This window comes from Coniophora puteana (genome assembly GCF_000271625.1).
Source record: "Coniophora puteana RWD-64-598 SS2 unplaced genomic scaffold CONPUscaffold_2, whole genome shotgun sequence".
In the NCBI taxonomy this organism is placed as follows: Eukaryota; Fungi; Basidiomycota; class Agaricomycetes; order Boletales; family Coniophoraceae; genus Coniophora; species Coniophora puteana.
In genome coordinates, this window is record NW_006913054.1 from 1,497,898 (window position 1) to 1,519,374 (window position 21,477).

Below are 21,477 nucleotides of genomic sequence, written 5' to 3' on the forward strand. Positions count from 1 at the left end.
TGGTAAATTCGTGACAAGGTATCGTCGCCATCACAGCTGATTACCGCAGACCTGGCACTGTGCTAAATGTAGGGAGTTTATGAAGGTACACTGCGAACATGCGCTCCCCCCGAGGTGCTCCTCAGAACTTGCGCTAGCGCTCCTCTCAGTCGTTTGAGACGACCCTGGCAAAGAACTGCCTAAGAGTGTGCCACCAAAGCCCCTCTCTTTGGGGCGCTTCCTGCCCCCTCCATCATCTGAGCTATCGGAAAGGTCCCCGCTTTCTTTCTCTTCTCTTAGGTCCATACAGTCATTGATCTCGACGCCTAATGCCACCATGGTAGTCGTACTGTCTTCAAGCTCTAAGTCATGGAAGAATAGCTTCTGGCAAATGGTAGGAATTTTGAGGTCGTCCTGAATCTAAAGACAGTTCAGTGATGCATAAGTTATTAAGAAGCACCTTCGTCACCATGACTTTGATGTCTTTTACAGTCGTGGCTTTCGACACCATGACGTGAGTCTTACCGCTCCGCTGTCTCACTTGGCGTATCCGGCGGGACTGTCGTGTATTCGAATTCGACAGGTTCTTTGTCGAAGTGTCTTTAGCCGAGTCTTTCGAATGTAGTAATCGAATGGTTAACTCGGTGTACTCAAAGTCGGTCTTTCTGTATAACAATGAACAAAACCTTGCGATATGAAAAGCGTCAACTTACCTCCTTAAGCGACATTCCTGACATACAGGTATGTCGTGGACAAACTTTGTTTCGAACACCCCTTCAGGTTCTTCGACTACTTGCTTCGTCAGAGCAATCTCAGGACCACATTTATATCTGTGTGCGGGTGAGCGAGGCAGTACTGAGGTGCGACATTATGCTCACAATGACGAAAGAATCCTCCAATCACTTTCCTGTATAACTGCAACGTAGTTGTCCATATCTCCAGGTGAGTTGGGATCGAAGTTAAGTTTGTCATGCTTGCATAGAAACATGGCATTGTCAACGTTGTCCGGACGATGAGAATCGCCTGGCCGGCTGAGCCATTGCTTCCACATGCGTACAAACAGTGTAGGGATCACAGCGCACGCAACGTTCTCCAGGAGTAGCAGATTCCCGGCGAGCGCGTTTTCGCTCATGTGTCTCAGTTGGGTCTGACAAACGGGTGTGAGGACAGTGCTGGTATGTCCTGCAGGAGAAATATTTACCTTCTCTTCTTCAGCTGCTTTCCGTGCTTCCTTCTTGTCTTCTATGTTATTTGAATGCGCTGCCTCACAGATGGGACAGGGCCCAGTCGCGGAAGGAAGGGGCTGCCAGCTTGGAAATAGCGTCTTGAGAAGCTTAGTCGCCTAACCAGACCTGCTTAGCCATATGGATGATGACTTGTACATCGAAACAACTCACCTTGGCGGATATCAGCCTTCGCGTAGATGCATGCAGAGATAGCTCCCCATGTTCGCATAGGACATGGTAGCGGAACGGCGTTGCATCAGGGGGCACATCTACATGTAATGAATGCATCTTCGGTTTTTGCAGCCTCCAGTCTATTGGAAGGTCATGAAGGAGTTTCACAAACGTCCTGTTCTCATACCTTTCACCCAACTTTTTGAGATCCAATAACCGTCTTCCTCAAGATCATCGTCACAACAGTCATCGAGTTGGCTGACCATTCGAGGGTGCTCAACCTGGTACAATTTCTCTGGGATCCGTGAAATAGGGTCTTGGCCGAGTGCTAGCATGACTTACCGAGGAAGAGATCGTGGACGCAAGTCTCACATACAGATTCTGGGGATTGTGCTGGTGATATCTTGTCACTGAATTCATCGGCGATCCGTCTGTATGATTGCTGGGTGGTTGTGAGCACACATCGGAAGGTCGCGGAGGGTTTCAACCTACAGCATTGATTCGTTTCATATTTCCCGCTTTGCGAGGATCTAGCCCCTCGTGAGCGCAAAGTATGTCCGATACCTCTTCGACTTCGGTCTCAATGCTTAGTGGCTCTTTATCGATCTGAGGGTTTTTGGATTTGGCGAAAGGTTTGGCAACCCATGTCTCTAGCGATTGTCGACTGACAACAAAGCTTTCCTGTCTTAATGAGTGAGGACCTAGGAGGAGTACAAAAAATGATGTACGGTACCTCATCGCTTGAGGAGGTCTGCCATGATGCAAAGATATCCCGCATTGCGCTGCGTTGTTGTACAAAACGAGCCACTGCTTCATCCTCCCTGCACTACTGTCAGTATGTAGCATCCCATGGACTGATAACGTCTGACTTTTGCTTATACGAGGCCAAGGTCACCATGTGGCATTCATTTCCCTCTCGAATGTGAGCCATGGCCTTTTCCGGAGGGGAGGGTCCAGTCGACCCCACGGAAAGGCTGGTCGTATCAGATTCCTTACGCGCATATATAAGCATATATGCGTCTTTCGAGGAGTAAACATCCCTGTTTGAAGTTGACGTCAGGATCTACTAGAGGCATCACCTACGTACTCCTGGTCCCCAGATTCATGCTGATTCCTGTGCAGGGATAAATGCCTCATAGATTAAGACTGACGACCTTTATACGACGTACTTTGGCTTCAAATTCTCCCTTTCACTTTCCTCAAGCCGTGGCCGTTTGCTGGGGCGTCCTCGGGCCGCTGACAGCCTTTTACGCCTTAGCTCCACTCAAATTTCAGCTTAGTAAAAGAAACCGCTTACTTTCTATCTTCGTTCCCATTCAAGATGTCGACCATATCTTTGCCTGTATATTTCTTTTCTCCAAGCGACTGTATGCTCACAACGTCCTCATCATCAAACTGAAACCAAGTTCGGGAGCTTCCGAGAATAAGTCAAATGGCGTGTCAAATGTCTACCCACGTACCTGGTGTCGAAGACCTGTGCTTCATAATGTCCATGATAGGCACTAGACCCTCGATGCAGGAGAACACCCCTCAGCTCGTAAATGTCATGCCCTTGCGGGGTGGGCTCTCCATCTTTCGTAGCTTTCAAGAATTGTCCCATATCCAGGACAGTTGGGAAAAGGACGTTATGTTTGGACTTTTTGCGCTCCATGGAAGAGAAATCATACACAAATCGAAGGAGAGAAAAGTGCAAGACGGGCGGCAATCTTCGCAGTTCAGTGTACCGAATAGCGTCATGAAGACTGAGGCAGTTTGAGCACGAATACCTTGGGATTGACGATAAGATATCAAATCAAACAGGCAAGTACATAATGCCCTTACTTATTATCTCCAGTTAATTTCTCGTCCTGAAGTAAGGCTGCTACGCGCGCCTCTAGTCTGACATTGTTCTGACAGTGTGAGATTTGAAGATGGTATGTTGTGATATCCTATCCTCCTACCTGAATGTTCACCTCGAGCTCGAGAAAATCAGTGGCTCTTTCAGATGATTTCTTGCAATGGCAGCATCGAGTCCCATATATCAGCTGACCTTGGAACTAGCAAAAATCCGTGAGCACGGGGTGCAATCTCTCACATTCCGCGTACCTGACTAGATACCAGACTTTTCAGCGATGGGATAGTTTGTTTCTGGAACTCGTGATCAAGGAGAGACATAAAGAGCTTTGAAAACCTTGCCCAGGATCAGACTACGAGACGGGTAGGACGCTGACCGTAAGCTTACTCTTGCGCATCCTGCTGCTCAGAGGTAGATAACTTGAGGCTTTCTACAAGTTTCGTGGGATTATAGACGTTTTGCGTGCTTTTTTGTAGAGCGGCAAATGTCACTTGAAGCTGGAAAATAGGAGATTCCTAAAAGGTGTGAATACTCGTAGATGGGACATCAAAAGTAGATATTTACCTCTATCTTTTTGTCTTTATCCTCTGACAGCTGACACTGGTAGACCCCTTCGCGAAACGCTAAATCCCGGAACCAGACCTGATGACAATCGGTTACTCAGACACAATGGGCAAGGATTAACATACTTGAAGGAACGCATTCGCGTAGCAAGTTGCCCCGAGATTCTGTACTGGCCAATGAACACATTAAATTTGAGGAGAAATGTGTAAGTTGACTCGACCTTGAGGCCAACGGGAATGTGGGGATCACGAGAATAGACAGCAGGGTTTTCCCCGAGCTCTAACGCTTGGATATAAGTTCTTTTGGCCTTCTCTATGATAAGAAATGTCATAAACATGCCATGAATATCCATGGTTATATATAACCAAATGAGTGGGCGTACCTTCGTCTTCCCATTTATCTTGGCCTAGATGATTGAGGCAGTTGGGATTATTTCGACAGGCCTTCTTCGTGCAGTTGTTCGTTTCGTTTTCAGAGACCACGACAACATCATCGAGGTCGTCCTCAGCTGTCGACATAGCTGTTGACTTCTCGATGGTATGGGTATGGACACCATTAGGAGATTTCACTGGCGGAATATATCTATTAGGACAGAAGGGCTTCGTGTTTCTTTTGGACAAATAACAGGTCATGAGCCGATGTTCCAGCGTGATCTGGGAGGCCTCTGAAATCTCGGTGCCAACCCATGTCCAGGCGGAAGATGCATCACCAGAGAGTCTGGTCCGCTTAAGGAGCTGACCAGCAGGGAGGCCCTTAGGAACAGGGGAGGCGCGTCTTTTACGCTTAGGAGCCATAGTAAGTCAGAACAGACCTGTAAGTGAAGGCGCCCAAGCTAAAGAATGCTTGGTAGTGCTCAGCGGTGTTGAGTCTGTCCTATCTCTTTGTTCGCACTCACAAGGTCAATATAAATACGTCCGCAAGTCGCCCCAAGCGCGCGTAGACGGGGTTCACGTTTACGCACGTGAGCTGCGGGTTTATTACGTAGCATATCGAAACACAGGCCCGGACCGTTATCACGACTCGTCACGTCGACCCAGTCCTCTGTACTTACACCAGTACTGTTGTGTTGGTCGCGCTGGTGGGCACTTTGCACACCTTCCACTTGGCTTCGGATGTTGAACCGGGACGGCGCTTCAAACCACCCACAGCAGGTACACTTGTTGCAATTTGGCACAGAAGTTAATGCGATGGAACGCGTAAGAGCCTTATTGCACCGACCGAACAGAGGTGTGGGGGCCAGTGCAACGCGCCTTCGTCGGCGCAAGCTGCTCACCGCCAATATATATTACAACCTGAATCGATTCGTGTGCGTGAGCTGTGATATTAACCGAAAATATTGCTCATCCAACGCGTACTCTTCATAGTACAACTCTTTTTGTGGTGGGATATGCATGGATGCTACTTATCCCGCATCCAGCATTATCCCAGCGAACATATATCGATGAGAATGCTTTGCAACCTGCGCAGGTTCGTGTTGATCTATACGTTATGTCTTTCTTGACTGTTCATTCAAATCTGGTTCTAGGTGAACACATACTGGAATTGGGGGGAAGTCAACAAAGCAGACGTGTATTTGAACCACATCGAAGGGCTTTACGCTTCGAATGCATCTAGCCACCTGTAAGCTTCCTGATTTTCGCTGAAGGTCATGCCCTGATTGACACTACAGGCGAGCAGAGTTTATCAAAGACGAGTTTGCGAAGCTTGGCCTTTCGTCCTCACTGCAGAACTATTCATACATCACAAGCAGCGGGGTACGCTACCTTTCTCGTATGTTAGCATTTTTAACCGCCGGTTAGGATGTTCAAGGAGTGAACGCATATGCGGTGTTGTCGTCACCTCGCACAGCGAGCACGGAAGCCATAGTTGTCAGTGCAGCATGGTCCAGTGGCATACAAGATGGTCAAACACCTAACATGCGGGGCGTGGCTACTGTCCTGGCCCTCGCCGGGTATTTGAAAGGTGAGCAAAATCCTACTCACACAATCGTTAACTTTATTCACACCATACAGGTTATTCTTTATGGGCCAAGGATCTTGTGTTCGTCGTCAGTGATGGTTACTTGGATGGAATGTATGCATGGCTCAATGCATATCATGGAACAGTGCCAGCTAGTACGTTTGTCGACGCATTGTTTCTACTGAGGCAATTCACCTCCGCTAGATCTACAGTCAGGACCACTCGAGTATCCTTCAGGAACCATATGGACGGCCTTAAACATAGATTACCCTGGGCATTCGTTTTCTCATCTGGGGGTATTTTACGGTGTGTAGCCTGACTTTGAATGATGTCGGGACCTAAGCTTGGAATATAGAGGGGTTAAATGGCCGCTTACCGAACCAAGATCTCATTAACTCGTTGGCATTAATATCAGCGTACACAGGGGGTGTCCCAGTAACTGTTTACGATCACATAGAACCCCGGGAAAACTTGGAATTATGGGATCAAACTACCATCATCCCACACTGGGTTCCTGCTGCGCTACGACATCATCCTGCTTTGGTAGAGTATGCATACAGGGCACGTAACATAATTCGTCATGTCAGCTTTCAAGCTCGTGGCAGAGCTAGTGGTGTCCATGGCCTTTTCCACAAGTTCGTTGAGCAGCCCATGTCAAGATTACTGAAGCTCATAGAGTGCTAGATTTCGTATTGACGCTATAACACTTTTTGCTATACCTGCCATAGGACCGCATGGCTTTCACGCTTTGGGAAGGTGAAATATTATCTTGCGACTGGTCTTCAATTGGCTAAAGGTGCACTTCTAGAATTCTCGAGTCAACCCTTAGAACGGCTAACAATCTTCTCGAGCGACTTCATGCTTCATTCTTCTTCTACATCTTGACGACCCCTGGAGAGTTCATGAAAATAGGAAAGTTCTTACCGAGTCCAATACTCATTGGCATCGGCTTGATGTTAGGTGGACTGGGAGCATGGGTCAACGCCGGGTGTCTTCAAACATTGGCTGAGAACGGTGGAATAACATGGCTACGAAGACGACGGAGAGTGGCGGACACTCTCGTGGTGATGGCGGCAATGCACGTAATGGGTGCAATTGCCTTCATCACCACTTCCTCACGAATAGGTTCGACCCAACCGGTATGTATAATTGACCCTCTCCCATCATCGCCCCGCTCCTGACGGATGTTTGAGGCTATTTCATGGGCCATTTTTGCGAGTGTGTACACTGTCCCTCTGACGCTGAAGCCATACATGTCGAGGGGTCATGGGAACAAGGTTGCACCCTTTTCCTTGGTGCTGAAATCCTTTAACCTCTACCTTTCGTCGGCTGTTATCTCGATCGTTTCTTTGCTTAACTTTTCATTGGCTGCTATGCTTGCAGTGTTTTTAGGCATCCCCCTGATCACATCGAGCAGCTCACCAAACTTTACGTTGTCCATTATGCGTTATACAGGCTACTCTATCTTGGCATGTTGGTGGATGCTCTTGTGCCCTTCCCAGGTCAGTTCTGCTGTGAGCAATTGGGATGTCCTTGGAGTGTGGTTTGCACCATTTATGTTCCTAGTATACGTTCCGCTAGTGATGCAAGCAGCATTCGTTACCCTTCAGATAGAATGATATAGATGCTATTAATGTTACCAATATTTGGGATATAACTATAGTTCATCCTACTTCCATTGCATCCTCGCCGTCTACACCAAACAAGTCGTCACCGACCTCATGGGAACTAGGCTTCGTACCTACACCTTCAGCATCCGTATCAGGATCGCCCCCGCTTTCCTTCTTCCGTTGCTGCCGCTCTTTCATCTCTTCTCTCTGAAGGAGCTTCATGTCTAGGTCGGCTTGTAGTTTCTTCAGCGCGTCCTCAAAACGTTTCTAGAAGCCGCCATCAGGAAATATGGCCTAAGTGAGAAGATGAGGTCCCTTACTTTGATAAGCGGATTAGCTGAGCTTGCTATCTCACTCCCCTTCTTGGCCACAGCTGCTTGTAAGTCTCGGATCTCCTCGTTGAGCAGCTTTCTCGATTGGACAGCCTCATCGTCATCGTCCTCGCCTTCTTCTTCTTCTTCACTTTCGTCCTCGTCGTCCTCTTCTTCCTCGTCCCCACTCTCGTTTTCATCATCTCCCAGTGCCAAGTCAAGCTCAGCTGCAAGATCTTCGTCTATCTCACCGTCCCCTTCATCCTCCTCGCCTTCGTCAGCATCTCCGTCGCCAGCATCAGGCCCGGGTGTTGGTGCGTCTCCTGCATCAGAACCAGCGATACCCGGATCTCCTGCCCTTTCGTCACGGTCGATAAACTCAGAGTCCGATAGGTCTGGGTTCACATTCTCAAGAACGTCTAAAAAGACATTAAGATGCATGTCATCGTCCCAAAATCGAACCCACCGTACTGAACCTCGGCAGCTAAACCATCCTCTGCTAGTAGCCGCTCGACTTCTTCCTCGACACTTTCTATAGTCTTGGTGTGCTAGTCAGCCTCACAGCCACTGCAAATTGAGTCATCACTCACTCTCTTGTTCACTCTCTTCCGAAATCGCCGTTTTCTTGCATGATGTAAAGGGGGTGTAATTCCGTGTGGCCAAATGAACTCATCCACATTGATGTTCTTACTCAAATTGAACGTATCCTCGCCACCTATTCGATATTCTACGACCATCATCTGTATAGGCATATAGTTAGTATGTGTTCACAAGACAAGGCGGAAAGATAACCTGACAGATGTCTGCGACCTTAAACATCTGTTTACTGTCTAGTGTCTTCTGGGCTTCGATGATACAGGGGAGGTCGACCAGCTTGAACGAGTAGTAAGAATTTCCAATGTGGAAGATCCCACGTCGAGAATCTGACTACGGTGAATCCACAAATCTGAGGGAAGTCGTGTTGGTCACCTTTGAACTTGAACCAAACACTGTCCGCCACCTCTCTCGAAGCGACCATTTTTCGGAGCTTTTCGCAGTCTTCCCCAGGAGGCATCCGTATAATGAACTGTTCTTCGAAGGCGAGGTCCTCGTCATCAGAGTCAAGCTCCCGGTCGTAAGGTCCAAGGAAGGAGGAGCATGGCGCTTGTGATGCAGCCTTGTCGCTCAGTTTGAACTTGAGCTTGGGTTGCGGACGAAACTTTGCAGCTGCAGAGCGGGTTGTCCTTTCTGATTCCAGCCCGGGTGTGCCTTGGATTCTCGATGTGTTGACCATGGCTTGTTCAGCAGCAGCTCGCATAGGACGAGTTCTGTGTGGATTAACAGGTGTATGGAGAGACGCTTCACTGACGGAGGAAGGTCCCAACTCGTCGTCGACGACAATTACGTCTTCATCCATTCCTGCGCTGTCCTATTGGTTCGAGAAATCAGGTAACGCGCTTCGACTCGGAGACCTGCAGCGTGTCGCGGTATGTAAACAAGAATCAGTGCGGTATATTTACGACGAAGCTTCGCCCAGAACGGCAAGTTCCCTATTTTCTTAAGTCATCTTCACATTATGTAGTTGACTCAGTAACTATCAATGGTGTTTCGTGGTACCTGGTTTTATGTACGGATATGTAGGTTTGAAAATATGCTAGCGTGTAGGTGGTTCCTTGCGAGGGCATACGAGCTGTTACAATTATGCAGTTACTCGTCATCTGTCTCTAACTCGAGAGGGCCCTCCTCATCGCCTTCAGCTTCCCAAGTTTCATCCACGTCTTCATCGTCCGTGGCTTTAAATTTCAGCTTCATCGCACTCGAAAATAAGTGAATGGCAAGACTGGCCAATGCAAGACTGCCCCAGAGCCATCTCATTTTGCGATAGTGTACATCCTCTTCATTTTCCTTTGGCTTTTGCTGATCTTTGCTAACTTGACTGAAGCTATGCGCGAAGGGCGTTAAGGATGACAGCGTGTTCCGTTGAGGGGATGCTACCTTGAAATGGCCGTGACTGGCCTTCAACTGCACAGACTGTGCATGTTCAATGAGCTCGGGAAAAGACTGTTTCAGAACCGTTTGAATTAGCGGGTCCGGAAAGGGTGGCTCCAGAAGCAACAGAGTGTGGGCGGCCAGATAAACGTCCAACGTCGTAAGTCTGCCAATTCATTGAAACACTGGCCTACAAGGAAGATGAGAACTAACCGATCCCCGAAGCAATGTGGGCCTTGTATCACGGACTTATAGAGAGAGAAGAAGGATCGTGCTTTCTCGCCCACCTGTATAATGTAATTAGAGGCGCTCTACCATAGCCACTCAAACTTGCCTTGTCACGTTCAAAAGCACGAACAAACACTTCTTTTGAAGCTTCTTTCTCATCTTTCTTTTCCGTCTTCGCAAATTTACTTGTATGCTCTTGTTCGATATCCGGAAGGGGATTCCAAAGCTCAGATGCTTCAAGCCGGAGCTTATACGATTCTCGTATACGTGCTGGAACAAAGTACTTGTAGGGAACAGGCAGAAACGACCCAAGAGTTGGATTAGTGAGACCCCAGTAATTTGCATCCGATGAGTAGAACATATGTGACTGATGGTTTGGTTTGTGATTGTGTGAGAGCTGAGCTACCAAGGAACGTACCACTAAATCACCATAGTGCGACTCGATATGTGATATCCATGCAACCTTCTTCGACTTCAACTCCGGACCGAGCCATGCGTCGAGGTCCACAGCTGGAACCGTTCCAGACTTGGCTAATGACAACACATACGAAACAATTGCTGGAAATGAAGCCACCGAGGTATGACCGTGTGTTAGATAAGGAAGCTGACCTGGCATACAAGGATTAGAAGTAAATTTTAATCCTATGTGCATAGAGTTGAACTAACCGGAGGGGGATGCGTCAGGATTGCTACATTCTGCGACTTCAAAGTAGCCTGGAATCGTCAACTGCAAAAGAAGGACGGCTGCCAGACATGATGGTTCAACAGACGATAATTCCCACTTCCCAGGCCATACGTAAAGCACGCAGGTCGTTGAAGTTGAATCTGAAGCCATATAGCTCTTCCGCTTTTTTGCAGGACCGCCGCGACGGTAGTAAGTGCGAGCTCTGGGCCGGCGTTTAGCATATTTAAATGTACCGAGGAGCACGTGGGGCGCGCAATGTGATTATGATTTCTGGCAATAACTCCGAGACGTCGAGATCTGTCGAGAACTGCTGAGATAGCTACATATTAACATCCGCTTGGCTTCAGCGAGAGCTTTCTAAGGATGGATAGTCATCTACATGAAATAGACGCATTTCTACTGGTACTGAGTCAGACTACCTTACACCAACACCTAGCCGCTACTTAACGTGACCACGCGTTTGACGCGGGGTATAAATATAGAAATATCTCTCTCTCACAAGTACTAAGTCAAACAATACATCATATAGCAGCGAGACGACAGCGAAGAAAGCGAAGTCAATGGGTATGTCAGGAAAGCGGAGTCAAAATACTAAGTATACAGTAAAAGATAGTATCATCTCGAAGGCAAAAGCAAAGGCGGGACTATAGTACCACAAATGGCTCATGTAACTTCGTTCTTGTCAGGGTTATTTGCGACCGTTGAAGACATGATATCCGTTTCTATTAAACGTGTAGATCCCGATTCCGTTCTTAACGGGAGAGCAAAATCGAATCCTAGTATCCCTTGTCCAGGAAAACGATCACCACTGCGCTCAGGCTCCTTCGTGCTAACTGATCTTTGCTTTTGAGGCTTTTGTCTAGAGATTCCCGGATGCAGCGCCGGTTTGAGGGACGAGCTCTGCAATACGCACGCCAATTAGTTCTTCGGCGAATCCTCAATTTGCAGCGAGACTTTTACCACTCGATCAGAAACGTTGCGTTCCGAAGAGCCAGGGCCAGGGCCAGGAGTGGAACAGGGAGTCGCAAGAGGTCCTACTGAGCTCGGTGCGCTCACCACCCTAAGTCGGGTGGACGATGCACACCAAGTAGTCTGGTCCCCCGCTTCACTTGATATGATGCCCTGGGAGAACAGAAAATCTAGACGAACATTGGGTAAGCTTTGCGGATTCAAAAAAAGAAATGGGGTGCAAAGCCTACCCCTAGACCTATATCGAAAAACAAATGTGACATAACTATGAGGCTCTGATGGGCTAAGGGGTTCCACTCTCCATGTAGTGGGTGACTGCTCGGACGTGCTCCTCTCGCCACCAAACCTACAGACCTCAGAATGCTAGGAAAGAAAGAGTAGAGTGGATACTTACCCTACGCAGTGACCACCAAGCGGACCTCTTGCACCGAACTCATCGGGAATATTCTGAAGTGAATTGGCACGTTTGGCCCCAGAGAGTCGAACACGTCTTATCTTGACAACAATAGTTCCAAGGTCGTTACCAGCAACTAAGTGACGAAGTAGATCATCAAGGTGAGATAATTTTCTTGTTATCCACTAAACGTCTAACCTATTTTCCGATTTTCGGCAAAGGCGAAGGGGCGCTCCGAATGTGTACCTGTGCGGATACCTTCTCTGGAAGCACTCCCTTCTCCAAATAAGAATCTGCCTGGTATGACGAAACCGTCTAGAGTTATGAACGTGCACGTATGCGTTTTACTTCCATGATCTGTCCAATGGACCGAGAAACTCTAATTGTAGTATAGATATCAGCTGGTGTCAGGAATCGTCAAAAGGGAACAAATACTTCGCCAGCTTGGCTAGGGATCCAGCACGAGGCTCTGGACCCAGAAGGGTCGATGGCAGTAAGGTACTCTGGTAGTTCTATCCCATTTGACGCTACACAAGCTGAGAATTCGCGAAGTTTGACCATTTATTGCTCGAGTGGCAAGAATGCTGATGGGCTTGAGGGATTAGAAGGAACAAAGATTTTAAGACTACAAGCTACAGGTAGCAAAACATTGAGAACTGCTACATTTCAGGATGGAAAACCGGAATCGGAGACTGACATACCTGTACAGAGGTAAACACAACATACCAGGTTCTGGACTATAGATAGATTGTGACCAAAGCATGCTCGGTACTGGTACGCGTTTGGTCAAGGTCGTACTTATGTGTCCATGTTTGACCACGATAGACCCCGCGCGCGAACTAAGTTGGAACGCGTCCTGATTGGCCAACGCTTCCCACTTGTCAGACACGTCTGGCGCATCACAACTTATTCGTACGCGTCTCGCTCGGCCCCATTCCTCCCATAGACCATGCCGCCTAACCGCACCGCATCGAACGGACGCAAACCATCTGTTGACACAGATGACGAGTCTCAGGCAACTAGGCCGATAGCCAAAAAGGCCAAGGTTTCAAGCAGCATGGCGAAGCAAACCGAAAACAGTCTCACTTTGGCTCCCAATGGGCAACCAACTAACAAAGTGCTACCTGTCAAGATATCATTCCCTCAAAAAAGAGAGGGAGCGCTCCGAATAGCAACATGGAACATCTGCGGACTGAATACGAGTATGAAGAAAGCGAGTTGGTCATTCACTTCCATACTTTGCGACTTAACCTGGATGCAAGCAGGGATTTAGACACTACATTGAGGCAGAGGACCCGGACATACTTGTCCTCACAGAAACCAAGGTTTTTTTTTCTTGAATATTTGTGTCGACAGCTAGTTCACCTGATGTAGGTTAACGACGCGCCCATAGACCCGTTACTCACGTCCCGTTTTCCTCATCGAGCATGGTCTATAGCTGAGAAGAAGAGCTACTGTAGGTTGAAACCCCAGCGGTGAGAGCCTCTGCTAAAGTCTAGCCACACCAGCCGGGACTGCCATTTTATCCAAGCACAAGCCCCTATCCGTTACTACTGTTCTCCCCAACCATCCCGATCCTAGTTCTGTCAAAGGGCGGCTAGTGGCACTGGAATTTGCGGGCTGTTTTGTCGTCGGCACTTACGTTGTGAATGCTGGCCAGGGGCTCAAAGTAAGTATGTCCTTTGACTAGGGACACGGGCCGACAATGAAACGACTGGTGCAGACGTTGGACGCCAAAAACACTTGGAACACACATTTTACGAAATATATTCGTGAGCTTGATGGAAGGAAGCCTGTCATCTGGGTGGGTGACCTTAACGTTGCGCCCACTGACATTGGTGTGTCCTTTCTAGGCATAGTAAGTTATAAGAATTAATGGTGGGCTAAATCAGATCTCGCGAAACCCAAGCCAAATTGGAATAAAACTCCGGGCTATACCAAAGATGAGACTGACGCCTTCAAGGAGATTTTGAACACCGAGGGAAAGTCTGCCAAGTTCGTGGACGTCTGGCGAAGGCTACATCCGAAGGATCGTCACTACACGTACTTTTCGTATCGTTTCAATTGTAGGGAGAAGGGCTTAGGCTGGAGACTGGATATGTGTAGGTCTCTGCGTGAGTGTACCAGGTACACACGCTAACCAAGACTTCTTCGCAGTCGTTCTTAGCGAACGTCTAGAACCCCATGTCAAGATGTGCGAAATAAGGAGCGAGATATACGGCGCTTCGGACCACGTCCCTGTGGTACTTGAAATTGACGAGGTTGTTGTGCTTGGTTCGAGCTAGTTCCAGAGTCACATAATTATAGACTCGCTGGAGTACTGACGGGGCCAAAACGCCTTTCCATGAAATATAATCCACTGATACAATTAGTATTCGCCGAATCTCACATGCCCTGTTTCTTGTGCGTGAGCTCGAGCATCCTTTTCACCCTTCAAACCTTGGCCACATTGCTGAAACCAGACGTCAAATATCTGTAACGAAGCACTGAGCACGGAGGTAGTGCGTACCTCGCACTTGAGGTCAAATGTAGCCGTGTTAGTGAATGCCTTCTTCCCTCGTAGGATGGTGGCGAGTCTCTGAGCTGCGTCCAACACAGGATCTTCATCGTTCGCGAAGACCTAGTGGATGGTAAGCTATCAAGCCGGTGACCTCAAAGAAAGGGTAGTCACAATAGGAAAGACCGTCTGGTGCCATTCTGCAGGTGCATCAGGTGTTGGTGCCATTGAAGCAACATCGTAATGGATTCCAGAGTAAATCAAGACGCATCTGAACAGCAATGGCTCATTAGAGGGAACAGACACAAAGTAGATGACGACAAACCTGTTCCCCGTAGCTTGATTAGGTGGCGGCACAAACTGATCTATTCTCCCAGTTTCTACATCAATTGACGCGATTTCGGTGTTATAATGCTTCGCCAGGACCGCGAGTTCAATAGCTCCGCCCCATGTTAAAGGTTTCAGGATATTAGAAATATACTGTTCACGGGTCTGGCTAGATCAATCTGTCTATCAGACAATGCGTAATATTCAAGGACCGGTCGACACCCACCCCAGTATAGCTTCGTTGTAGGTTTCCATATCATCTCTGATACCATCGGCAACAACTGTTTGGAGCAGGATGTCTTAATTTTCCGGCGCAAGCCTAATCCCACCATTGCTCACCTTCCCTGATTCTCTGGGCGCGACTAATATCCTGCTCGAAAACAAGGGCAACAGAGGAGAAAAGGCAGGAATTATCATCTGGAACGATCTAGAACAAGATAAGCGTCGTCCAGCGTTGTGGCCTGAGCTTACGCGATGAACGAAGAAACCGTTAGGGGTTTCAATGTTATCTGGCCCCGCACTACGTGGAACAATAGGAGGCGCCTGTAGTTTTGGCGGCGCCGTATAATTACTTGAGGTACTGCTTCCAACGAGATTAGACGTAGCGGGGCTTTGCTGAGACGAAGTTGCCTGGGAAAGTTTCTGATTCACAATTATCTGCTCGCCAGCCTTGATGCCAAGACTTGACAGATGGAGCTCGGGGACGAGTGTCAAAGGTTGGGGGGGATACCCAGATCTGACTGCAACAAACAGTGTACACGCTTTGGAGAGACAAAAACGTTGATTAACTTACGTTCTTGCCGAGAAGGGGGAATCTCCGATACTCCAAATATCTGCTGCTGCAGATCTTGCACCGTGGACGAGTCGATATCGACCTGCAGTGTCGACACGCCCTTTGGATGTCTCAGCCGCAGAGGGGTCATGTGCGGGTACGAGCGTGAATGCGATATCTGTTTAAGTTACTTGCAATTGCTCGTATTAATACTCTAGTGTAACAACAACAACCCATATACTTGTGTCATCGCCGAATCAGGTACTCAGTAAGGCACTGCCACTGCTCGAACCTTGATTTCTTTGGCCGATTCCGGAGGGGCAGTAGGTACACCTCGTTCCAGTGCCTGCAGGACCGTCTTTTCCCTTTCAATCTCCCTCTCGTGCTCCGCGTCTTTCACCAGCGCGTTGAGCTCGGCTTCGATATCAGCGTCCGCTATGTCGTAACCCTCTGTAACTATGTCTTCTCCCATTCGGATGGCATCATCCACTTCTCGTGCTTCTGCGTTCGAAGCAGCAAGGGCATCCATCGTCTCATCAATCTTTTCCCGTTCGAGAGAAGGATGGCTTAAGATCTCTTGAAGCGTCTTCGTGGATGACTCGTACAGTTTCATGATCTGCGGTTCAAATCAGCTCACATCGTAGCTGGATTCCTTTGGTATAAACTATACCTCTATGTCACCCGCAGCTCCTTCAACACGCACGAGTGTCGACTCTAGGTTTTCAAGGGCCCCTAATCGCTTCAACAACAGATCGTGGAGATGTTTCTTATGCTTTAATTGCGCAAGTGCGAAAGGTTTACGCTGGAGACGGAGAGCAGCTGAAGCTTTCTCAGCAGCCCTAAGATCGTGTGTATTAGTAGTATGTTCCGATAGCTTTGTCTTCACATACCCATCAACTTGCACTTGAATACTATCAACTTGTGCATGCAAACGTCCAACAGCTGCCTTGAGTTCCAATATTCCTTTGTCCACCGGTGATATAGTAGCCTTTTCGCCTGCTGAAAGGAACTTGACAAGCTAGAAAGATAGATTAGGTGACCCGTTAAGAGGTTGAAAATCAAAAGACTGACGTCGTTGTCCACCACGACCTGTCGACGTTCGCGTTCCAGGAAGCGTAAGAGCACGCGAATATCTTGATCGCTAAGCTGTACGCCAGGCAAGGCTCTTGATGCAAACTGTGTCCGGAATGATTCAGTAGTATATAGCCTGTCTCCAAGAGAAGCCTCTCGAGACTTCTGGAGTTGTAGAACAGCATCGGCAACTTCTTCAGCCAGGTGAAGTAGCACGTAGTCGCCCTCTATCCTCTTCCAAACTTCAGCCTCGGAGTAGGAGTCTTCTGAGCGCACAATATCCAGCTGTTCAAGAGCCCACCATAACGGCTTTCCGATCACGAAAGACGCAAGCCGCCATGGAAGCCACCCCGCGTCGTATATAGACTGTTGGGAGGTCAGAAAGTGTGAACAAGGGATAAGCGCCTTCTGTCGGCAAAGCTCAACCTTTACTAGTGGAGGTACGATGAGCTTTATGGATGTGAGGAATGAGGTGCACTGGACGTACTATAGTAGAGCCAAGGCCCAATGGCTTTCCTATTCCTTCCACTCTCAATTTGTCGACGAGTGACCTCTGGACTGTCAAGATGAGTTTGCTGCTCTGTGACGACGCCGTTGGGTGTATGTCAGCTGGCGATGTTTCTATCCATCCATGGGACGAAAGCAGTTCAAGTGTGTTTTGCCACCAGTCGACGTGTGCTCCGTATGAAGATGGGTTGGAACGTTTCTGACGAGATACGTCAGAATAGAGAGATGACAAGCGACTCTTAGATATTGATGCATAGGGTGGCAAGGCTGTGAGGGCTGAGGTGTTCGTCATGTTTGCAACGTTGCAGGACGTGAGGCAGGCCCAGGATCAATGTTTGCAAAAGATTCAAGACCGTGAAATGACAACTCCTGAGGCCTGATCCGGGACGAGCACTTTCCCACCAGTGACCAGCGTGTCGAAACAAAGAACAGTACTAGCAGTACTTGCCAGGGTTACTGGAAAGTATGCCAAAGTATCCACGAAGCATTCACGAATCCGAGTAGACTAATATTAGGCCGCGGAGGAGGCCGATGTATAGTGCGGCCGGCCCTAAAGCAGGGACAAAAATTTGGCGATTATCCACATCCCGCCTTCCTCATCTTTTAACAACTACCCAGGCGTTGGCTTACCACATGCTTGGCTGGCCATCCTATGGCTCTTCAAGCATCTCCGGGCGCCTCAGATTGAACACTACGTTGCATTCTTTGGCTAAGTATTCTGGGATACAAGTGAATAAGTTAGTCACCTAATGTACCGACACCTCTTCACCCACATGCACGTTATCACTGTACCCCTGCCTAGCCTGCTTCTAAAGAAATTAATATCCCTGGAGCTCCTTCCCGTGTAGTCTCCCTTATGTGGTGAAACGATTAATGAGTCTGCAGAGAGGTCAGAGGATGTATTGTCCATGCCAGGGCTATATATTGAAATCGAACTAAATATTACCCCTTATGTTCTACCATATCTATGTCGTTTTCAAGTTTCTTCACATGGTTGTGCTTATTTCCGGTGCGCCAGTGTACTGGCCAGGCCGACTGACACTTGTGGCATGGGCAGTATCTTCAATGTGAGGGAATGGGAAAGTGTTGGGGTCCGACGGATCCTGTGTCGAGGACAGGCATATAAATGAACTGCATTCGAGCACGAGATTAATGATGGGCACTCAACGTATAACTTATGTTGCACTATACCCTGCTGCCACTGTGAAACTTGAGATGAATCTGTCCTGCTACAGGCTTGCTCAGATCGTAAGATTTGACACTAGTGTTTGCGAAGGATCAAACATAGGACGCCTGTGATGGCAGCCAAGCCTACTGCTCCACCGACTACAGCTCCGACGGGCGTACCTCTTAGAGGGAATTGCTGATGGCGTCCCAGAGGTTTCTAAGCAAATTCATACTGAATGAAAAAGTGTGTTTGTGATGGTTGATCATCCGATTTACCTGTAGCGGCTTGAGCAGCCGTCACGTTAAAAGAGTCCTGTTCATGCGAATAAGATGAAGCTTAAGAAAGGAGCGTGATGTTACAAAACACCGACGGATGCATTTAGGTAAGCCCATTGAGGTAAAGATATGTTCGATGGTAAGTTTGAGAGGCTTGAGAATGAAGATCATATAGATCAGTAGGAATGAAGAAAGGGCTATAAGTACCACTTGGCCCACCCATCACTAATCAATTCTGCGCCGCAATTATTGGGCCCATGCAGCCCAACTTCCGCATAACACTGGTTAATACTTACCACGGACTGTAGCAACGGAAGGGAAAGCACCTCAATTTGTCCAGTTGAGACTCTGGCACCGCGCGCACGCACTCAATAATGAATACGTTACACGGCTACATTGGCATGGATTACTGAGATCTGCCGTGGGACCGCTGTATTTCCTACCAGAACCAGGGGACCAGATGGTAACACCTTAAATTGACGCGTATAAGCATAGTGCATGGCCTGGTTATGTGTTGTACTCAGAATCACCAGCAGGATGGCACACTTGTAGCAAGGAGGCAGCTACCACACATGGGCTATAACGGTCAACGTTGTTCATCTAAAAGGCGTGGTATTAAGATAGCCATGCGACAAGTTCATCATGAAGATATAAGCAATCAGCAACTCACCCAGTCAAATTGTGACGGGCAGGAGACATTGCTATTTTGGGCGTTGCAGGAAAGCAGCAGCAACAAATACGAGCAGAAGGTAAAGCATAGCAAGAGTCACGTTGAATTTAGGTGAAGGTGGAAAACGAACAGTTGGGCTTTTCTTATAGGTAAAAACTCAGTTACGTCAATTTGCAGGGGCCATCAGATGGTAGTGAAGAATTGTGATGATCTTGCACTCGGAAGGGCGTGTTTTGGATCCGGAATGGCGCATAAATTTTTGGGCGGCTGAGTTGATACTAAGGCCATACGTTGTACAAGGTTTGGCTAAGCACCAAGGTAACCCGTGAAGGAACGGGTTGGAGTTCGCCAGAGTCTAATTTGTTTGCACCAGTCTGAACGTTTGAACACCGGTGCTACAGCAGTAGCTATTTTCGGTTGATGGTTGTACTTCATCTGAGGTATCCAAACCAAGGCATCGCCTGAGATCTCGGATATTTGTGAACTGTATACCTTTTGTTTTTGGCACGTCACCGTTAATAATGCATTGCGATGGACTAAATAGTACATAGGGAGCACACCAAAAAGTAGCAAGCTTTGGCGCTTCTTCTAGCACAGGACTTTACCATTGTAGATGCCAACTAAATCTCTGGAGCGCCACTATACTGACCGGGCCTCGTAGGCGAGTAGGGATGGTTCGATTGAAAATTGGAATTGGTGGTGTGAATAGTAGGTGTCGGGGCTGTTGGCGGGAAAGTACTTGGGTCCGAGGGGTCCTACAGATAATCAGCTGGCGTTCTAGTAGCACCCAATGTACGCTCACGTAAAACTTGGGTTGAGTCATGGAAGCCTGCTGTTGAGATTGTTGATTGGAGTACATGCTATTCGTATATCCAGGTCCGCCTCCGCCTCGACCCTCATTGAAGGAAGCTGACGGGGGCGTTCGAGCGCGACGTCGACGAAGGGTAAAGAAGGTGATGGCCCCGACGACTGCGGCCAAGCCGACCACACCACCGACAACGCCTCCGGCTATCGCGCCGGTATGAGACGTGCGTGAGGATGATGTAGGAGAGCCCGACGCCGCTGTTGAACTGGACAATACGGTTGCAGTAGTCTGGGTCGGGACGGCTGTGGATTCGGGAGAATCTGAGAACAAGTGAGTATTGAGTTCTCCTGAAGGGAGGGGTATGCTCACCACCGTTAGCCTGTGCAGCCGTCACATTGAATGTATCGGAAGCCTAAACAACTTCATGAGTTATTTACGAAATTTGACACGTGCTAAAGTCAATACCGTAACATCCAAGTATGCCCAAGCCGGAACCGTTGTACCAGTAGGGATGTTGTCGGGAAATCTAGCAGATGTGAGATAGTACGTTGTATGTGAGGTTAAAAATATTACACTTTGGGATAGATCGTTGAGCAATTGGTATCCCACGAGCTCCAGCTATTAGGCCAAGGTTTATTTGAGTGAAGCCGACGCAGAATCAAGCGGGCCTACTGACTCAATATAAGTGCGGTTTTGGCAGATTGCACAGGCACTAATCAATGAATATGTGACGCTACTGCACTGACAGGAATTGGTCTGAGCCTGAGTGGGACCGGTATAGTGGGTGTTTGGCTGCAAGGCTTGCACCGTAAAATCTAGCAGGAAATGGGGATGAGGGCTACTGCATAGATGATACAATACTTACCCCCGCCATTGCAAGCTCCTTGCAAGTATGCTGCCACCAAGCATGGATTTTGTTGGCGGCTGTTACTCATCTAACAACGAAGATAAGGGCTGTACAATCGACGAAATGATTTGGATAAGTACCCAATTGAACTGGTCTAAGCAGGTGGCGTTAGAGGACTGGGCTTCTGTCCTGTCGGTTGTGGAAAGAACGACGAGTGCAACAGCGACAAGAGACATCTTCATCGAGCCAGACATGGTGGTTGAGGGAAGAGAGTCGGAACCGTTGGGAGTGAATGGGGTCGAAGTAGCCCTGACAGGCTGACATTCAAGCTGTTCAAACCTTGCACCTGATGGCAGAGGTATAATTAATGCATCCGAACGTTTCATGCCCTTTTGCGCGCTTGTGTGCAGTTGAAGTTGTAAAACCTTCTCGAGAGTCGATAATTGGTGGCGGAGTGTGTAGTCGTCTAACAAGGTCCTCGTTGGCTAGCTCCTTGATAGAATCACTTTGTTAGTAGCAAGGGGCTGACGCGAAAGTGGGCCATGTTAGGAGAGCACAAGGTCTATGAGGGGGCGTTTCAGGAGCATGTACGAACATCAACAACATGTTACTTGGCGAGCCGGGGATGTCTACTACGCAT

The 21,477-nt window shown here is 48.3% G+C and overlaps 8 protein-coding genes across 8 annotated transcripts; 2 read left to right on the forward strand and 6 right to left on the reverse strand.

Moving 5' to 3' along the window:
• Positions 1-22: 22 nt before the first annotated feature.
• CONPUDRAFT_79786 (cysteine proteinase) lies at positions 23-4,616 on the reverse strand. The gene is made up of 23 exons (XM_007766087.1): positions 4,157-4,616; positions 3,995-4,086; positions 3,900-3,938; positions 3,775-3,852; positions 3,598-3,725; positions 3,462-3,546; positions 3,317-3,412; positions 3,198-3,265; positions 2,837-3,142; positions 2,674-2,790; positions 2,546-2,620; positions 2,464-2,490; positions 2,246-2,416; positions 2,110-2,197; positions 1,869-2,057; positions 1,719-1,818; positions 1,564-1,671; positions 1,377-1,516; positions 1,181-1,321; positions 858-1,126; positions 693-809; positions 449-644; positions 23-399 (listed from the first exon to the last, which is right to left on the reverse strand). Exons 1-23 carry the CDS (start codon positions 4,566-4,568, stop codon positions 31-33), a joined length of 3,411 nt encoding a protein of 1,136 aa, XP_007764277.1. The 5' UTR covers positions 4,569-4,616; the 3' UTR covers positions 23-30.
• Positions 4,617-5,169: 553 nt separating this feature from the next.
• On the forward strand, positions 5,170-7,352 carry CONPUDRAFT_48410 (Gaa1-like GPI transamidase component; the record flags this gene model as incomplete). The annotated part of the gene is made up of 10 exons (XM_007765890.1): positions 5,170-5,241; positions 5,300-5,394; positions 5,444-5,528; positions 5,574-5,736; positions 5,787-5,888; positions 5,938-6,039; positions 6,089-6,368; positions 6,418-6,489; positions 6,542-6,872; positions 6,927-7,352. The coding sequence occupies 10 exons, from the start codon at positions 5,170-5,172 to the stop codon at positions 7,350-7,352; spliced, it is 1,728 nt and encodes a 575-aa protein (XP_007764080.1).
• A 45-nt stretch (positions 7,353-7,397) lies between these two features.
• CONPUDRAFT_87599 (uncharacterized protein) lies at positions 7,398-9,050 on the reverse strand (the record flags this gene model as incomplete). The annotated part of the gene is made up of 6 exons (XM_007766509.1): positions 7,398-7,610; positions 7,664-8,073; positions 8,121-8,193; positions 8,245-8,394; positions 8,447-8,577; positions 8,624-9,050. 6 exons carry the CDS (start codon positions 9,048-9,050, stop codon positions 7,398-7,400), a joined length of 1,404 nt encoding a protein of 467 aa, XP_007764699.1.
• Positions 9,051-9,340: 290 nt separating this feature from the next.
• CONPUDRAFT_49235 (uncharacterized protein) lies at positions 9,341-10,685 on the reverse strand (the record flags this gene model as incomplete). The annotated part of the gene is made up of 4 exons (XM_007765948.1): positions 9,341-9,788; positions 9,868-10,217; positions 10,269-10,459; positions 10,517-10,685. 4 exons carry the CDS (start codon positions 10,683-10,685, stop codon positions 9,341-9,343), a joined length of 1,158 nt encoding a protein of 385 aa, XP_007764138.1.
• Positions 10,686-12,831: 2,146 nt separating this feature from the next.
• On the forward strand, positions 12,832-15,650 carry CONPUDRAFT_79799 (uncharacterized protein). Its single transcript, XM_007766088.1, has 13 exons — positions 12,832-13,111; positions 13,164-13,223; positions 13,273-13,354; positions 13,407-13,567; positions 13,622-13,736; positions 13,791-14,000; positions 14,056-14,350; positions 14,408-14,518; positions 14,570-14,666; positions 14,721-14,891; positions 14,949-15,003; positions 15,062-15,462; positions 15,516-15,650. Exons 1-7 carry the CDS (start codon positions 12,848-12,850, stop codon positions 14,181-14,183), a joined length of 1,020 nt encoding a protein of 339 aa, XP_007764278.1. The 5' UTR covers positions 12,832-12,847; the 3' UTR covers positions 14,184-14,350; positions 14,408-14,518; positions 14,570-14,666; positions 14,721-14,891; positions 14,949-15,003; positions 15,062-15,462; positions 15,516-15,650.
• Positions 15,619-17,516, reverse strand: CONPUDRAFT_97818 (uncharacterized protein). The gene is made up of 5 exons (XM_007766510.1): positions 17,053-17,516; positions 16,566-16,991; positions 16,385-16,512; positions 16,165-16,333; positions 15,619-16,110 (listed from the first exon to the last, which is right to left on the reverse strand). The coding sequence occupies exons 1-5, from the start codon at positions 17,362-17,364 to the stop codon at positions 15,760-15,762; spliced, it is 1,386 nt and encodes a 461-aa protein (XP_007764700.1). The 5' UTR covers positions 17,365-17,516; the 3' UTR covers positions 15,619-15,759.
• A 418-nt stretch (positions 17,517-17,934) lies between these two features.
• CONPUDRAFT_79808 (uncharacterized protein) lies at positions 17,935-18,752 on the reverse strand (the record flags this gene model as incomplete). The annotated part of the gene is made up of 5 exons (XM_007766089.1): positions 17,935-18,175; positions 18,241-18,456; positions 18,516-18,552; positions 18,611-18,667; positions 18,735-18,752. Coding segments are annotated over 3 exons (237 nt in total), but the record flags the coding sequence as incomplete, so codon positions are not given.
• A 1,053-nt stretch (positions 18,753-19,805) lies between these two features.
• CONPUDRAFT_141833 (uncharacterized protein) lies at positions 19,806-21,399 on the reverse strand (the record flags this gene model as incomplete). The annotated part of the gene is made up of 8 exons (XM_007766511.1): positions 20,978-21,399; positions 20,856-20,925; positions 20,667-20,805; positions 20,564-20,608; positions 20,456-20,516; positions 20,360-20,402; positions 19,988-20,310; positions 19,806-19,940 (listed from the first exon to the last, which is right to left on the reverse strand). Exons 1-8 carry the CDS (start codon positions 21,221-21,223, stop codon positions 19,806-19,808), a joined length of 1,062 nt encoding a protein of 353 aa, XP_007764701.1. The 5' UTR covers positions 21,224-21,399.
• Positions 21,400-21,477: the final 78 nt, after the last annotated feature.

Bases quoted from the DNA above. Each gene is read 5' to 3' on its own strand.
- CONPUDRAFT_79786 (XM_007766087.1), bottom strand. From the start codon at position 4,568: ATGGCTCCTAAGCGTAAAAGACGCGCCTCCCCTGTTCCTAAGGGCCTC. The intron at 4,087-4,156 runs GTACGCCCACTC...TTCTTATCATAG, and splicing joins AGATAAATGGGAAGACGAAG to AGAAGGCCAAAAGAACTTAT. The intron at 1,322-1,376 runs GTGAGTTGTTTC...AGGTCTGGTTAG, and splicing joins GAAGGCTGATATCCGCCAAG to GCGACTAAGCTTCTCAAGAC.
- CONPUDRAFT_97818 (XM_007766510.1), bottom strand. From the start codon at position 17,364: ATGACGAACACCTCAGCCCTCACAGCCTTGCCACCCTATGCATCAATA. The intron at 16,513-16,565 runs GTCAGTCTTTTG...CTATCTTTCTAG, and splicing joins AGGTCGTGGTGGACAACGAC to CTTGTCAAGTTCCTTTCAGC. The intron at 16,111-16,164 runs GTATAGTTTATA...TTTGAACCGCAG, and splicing joins GAGCTGCGGGTGACATAGAG to ATCATGAAACTGTACGAGTC.
- CONPUDRAFT_79799 (XM_007766088.1), top strand. From the start codon at position 12,848: ATGCCGCCTAACCGCACCGCATCGAACGGACGCAAACCATCTGTTGAC. The intron at 13,355-13,406 runs GTAGGTTGAAAC...TAGCCACACCAG, and splicing joins AGCTGAGAAGAAGAGCTACT to CCGGGACTGCCATTTTATCC. The intron at 13,568-13,621 runs GTAAGTATGTCC...CGACTGGTGCAG, and splicing joins ATGCTGGCCAGGGGCTCAAA to ACGTTGGACGCCAAAAACAC.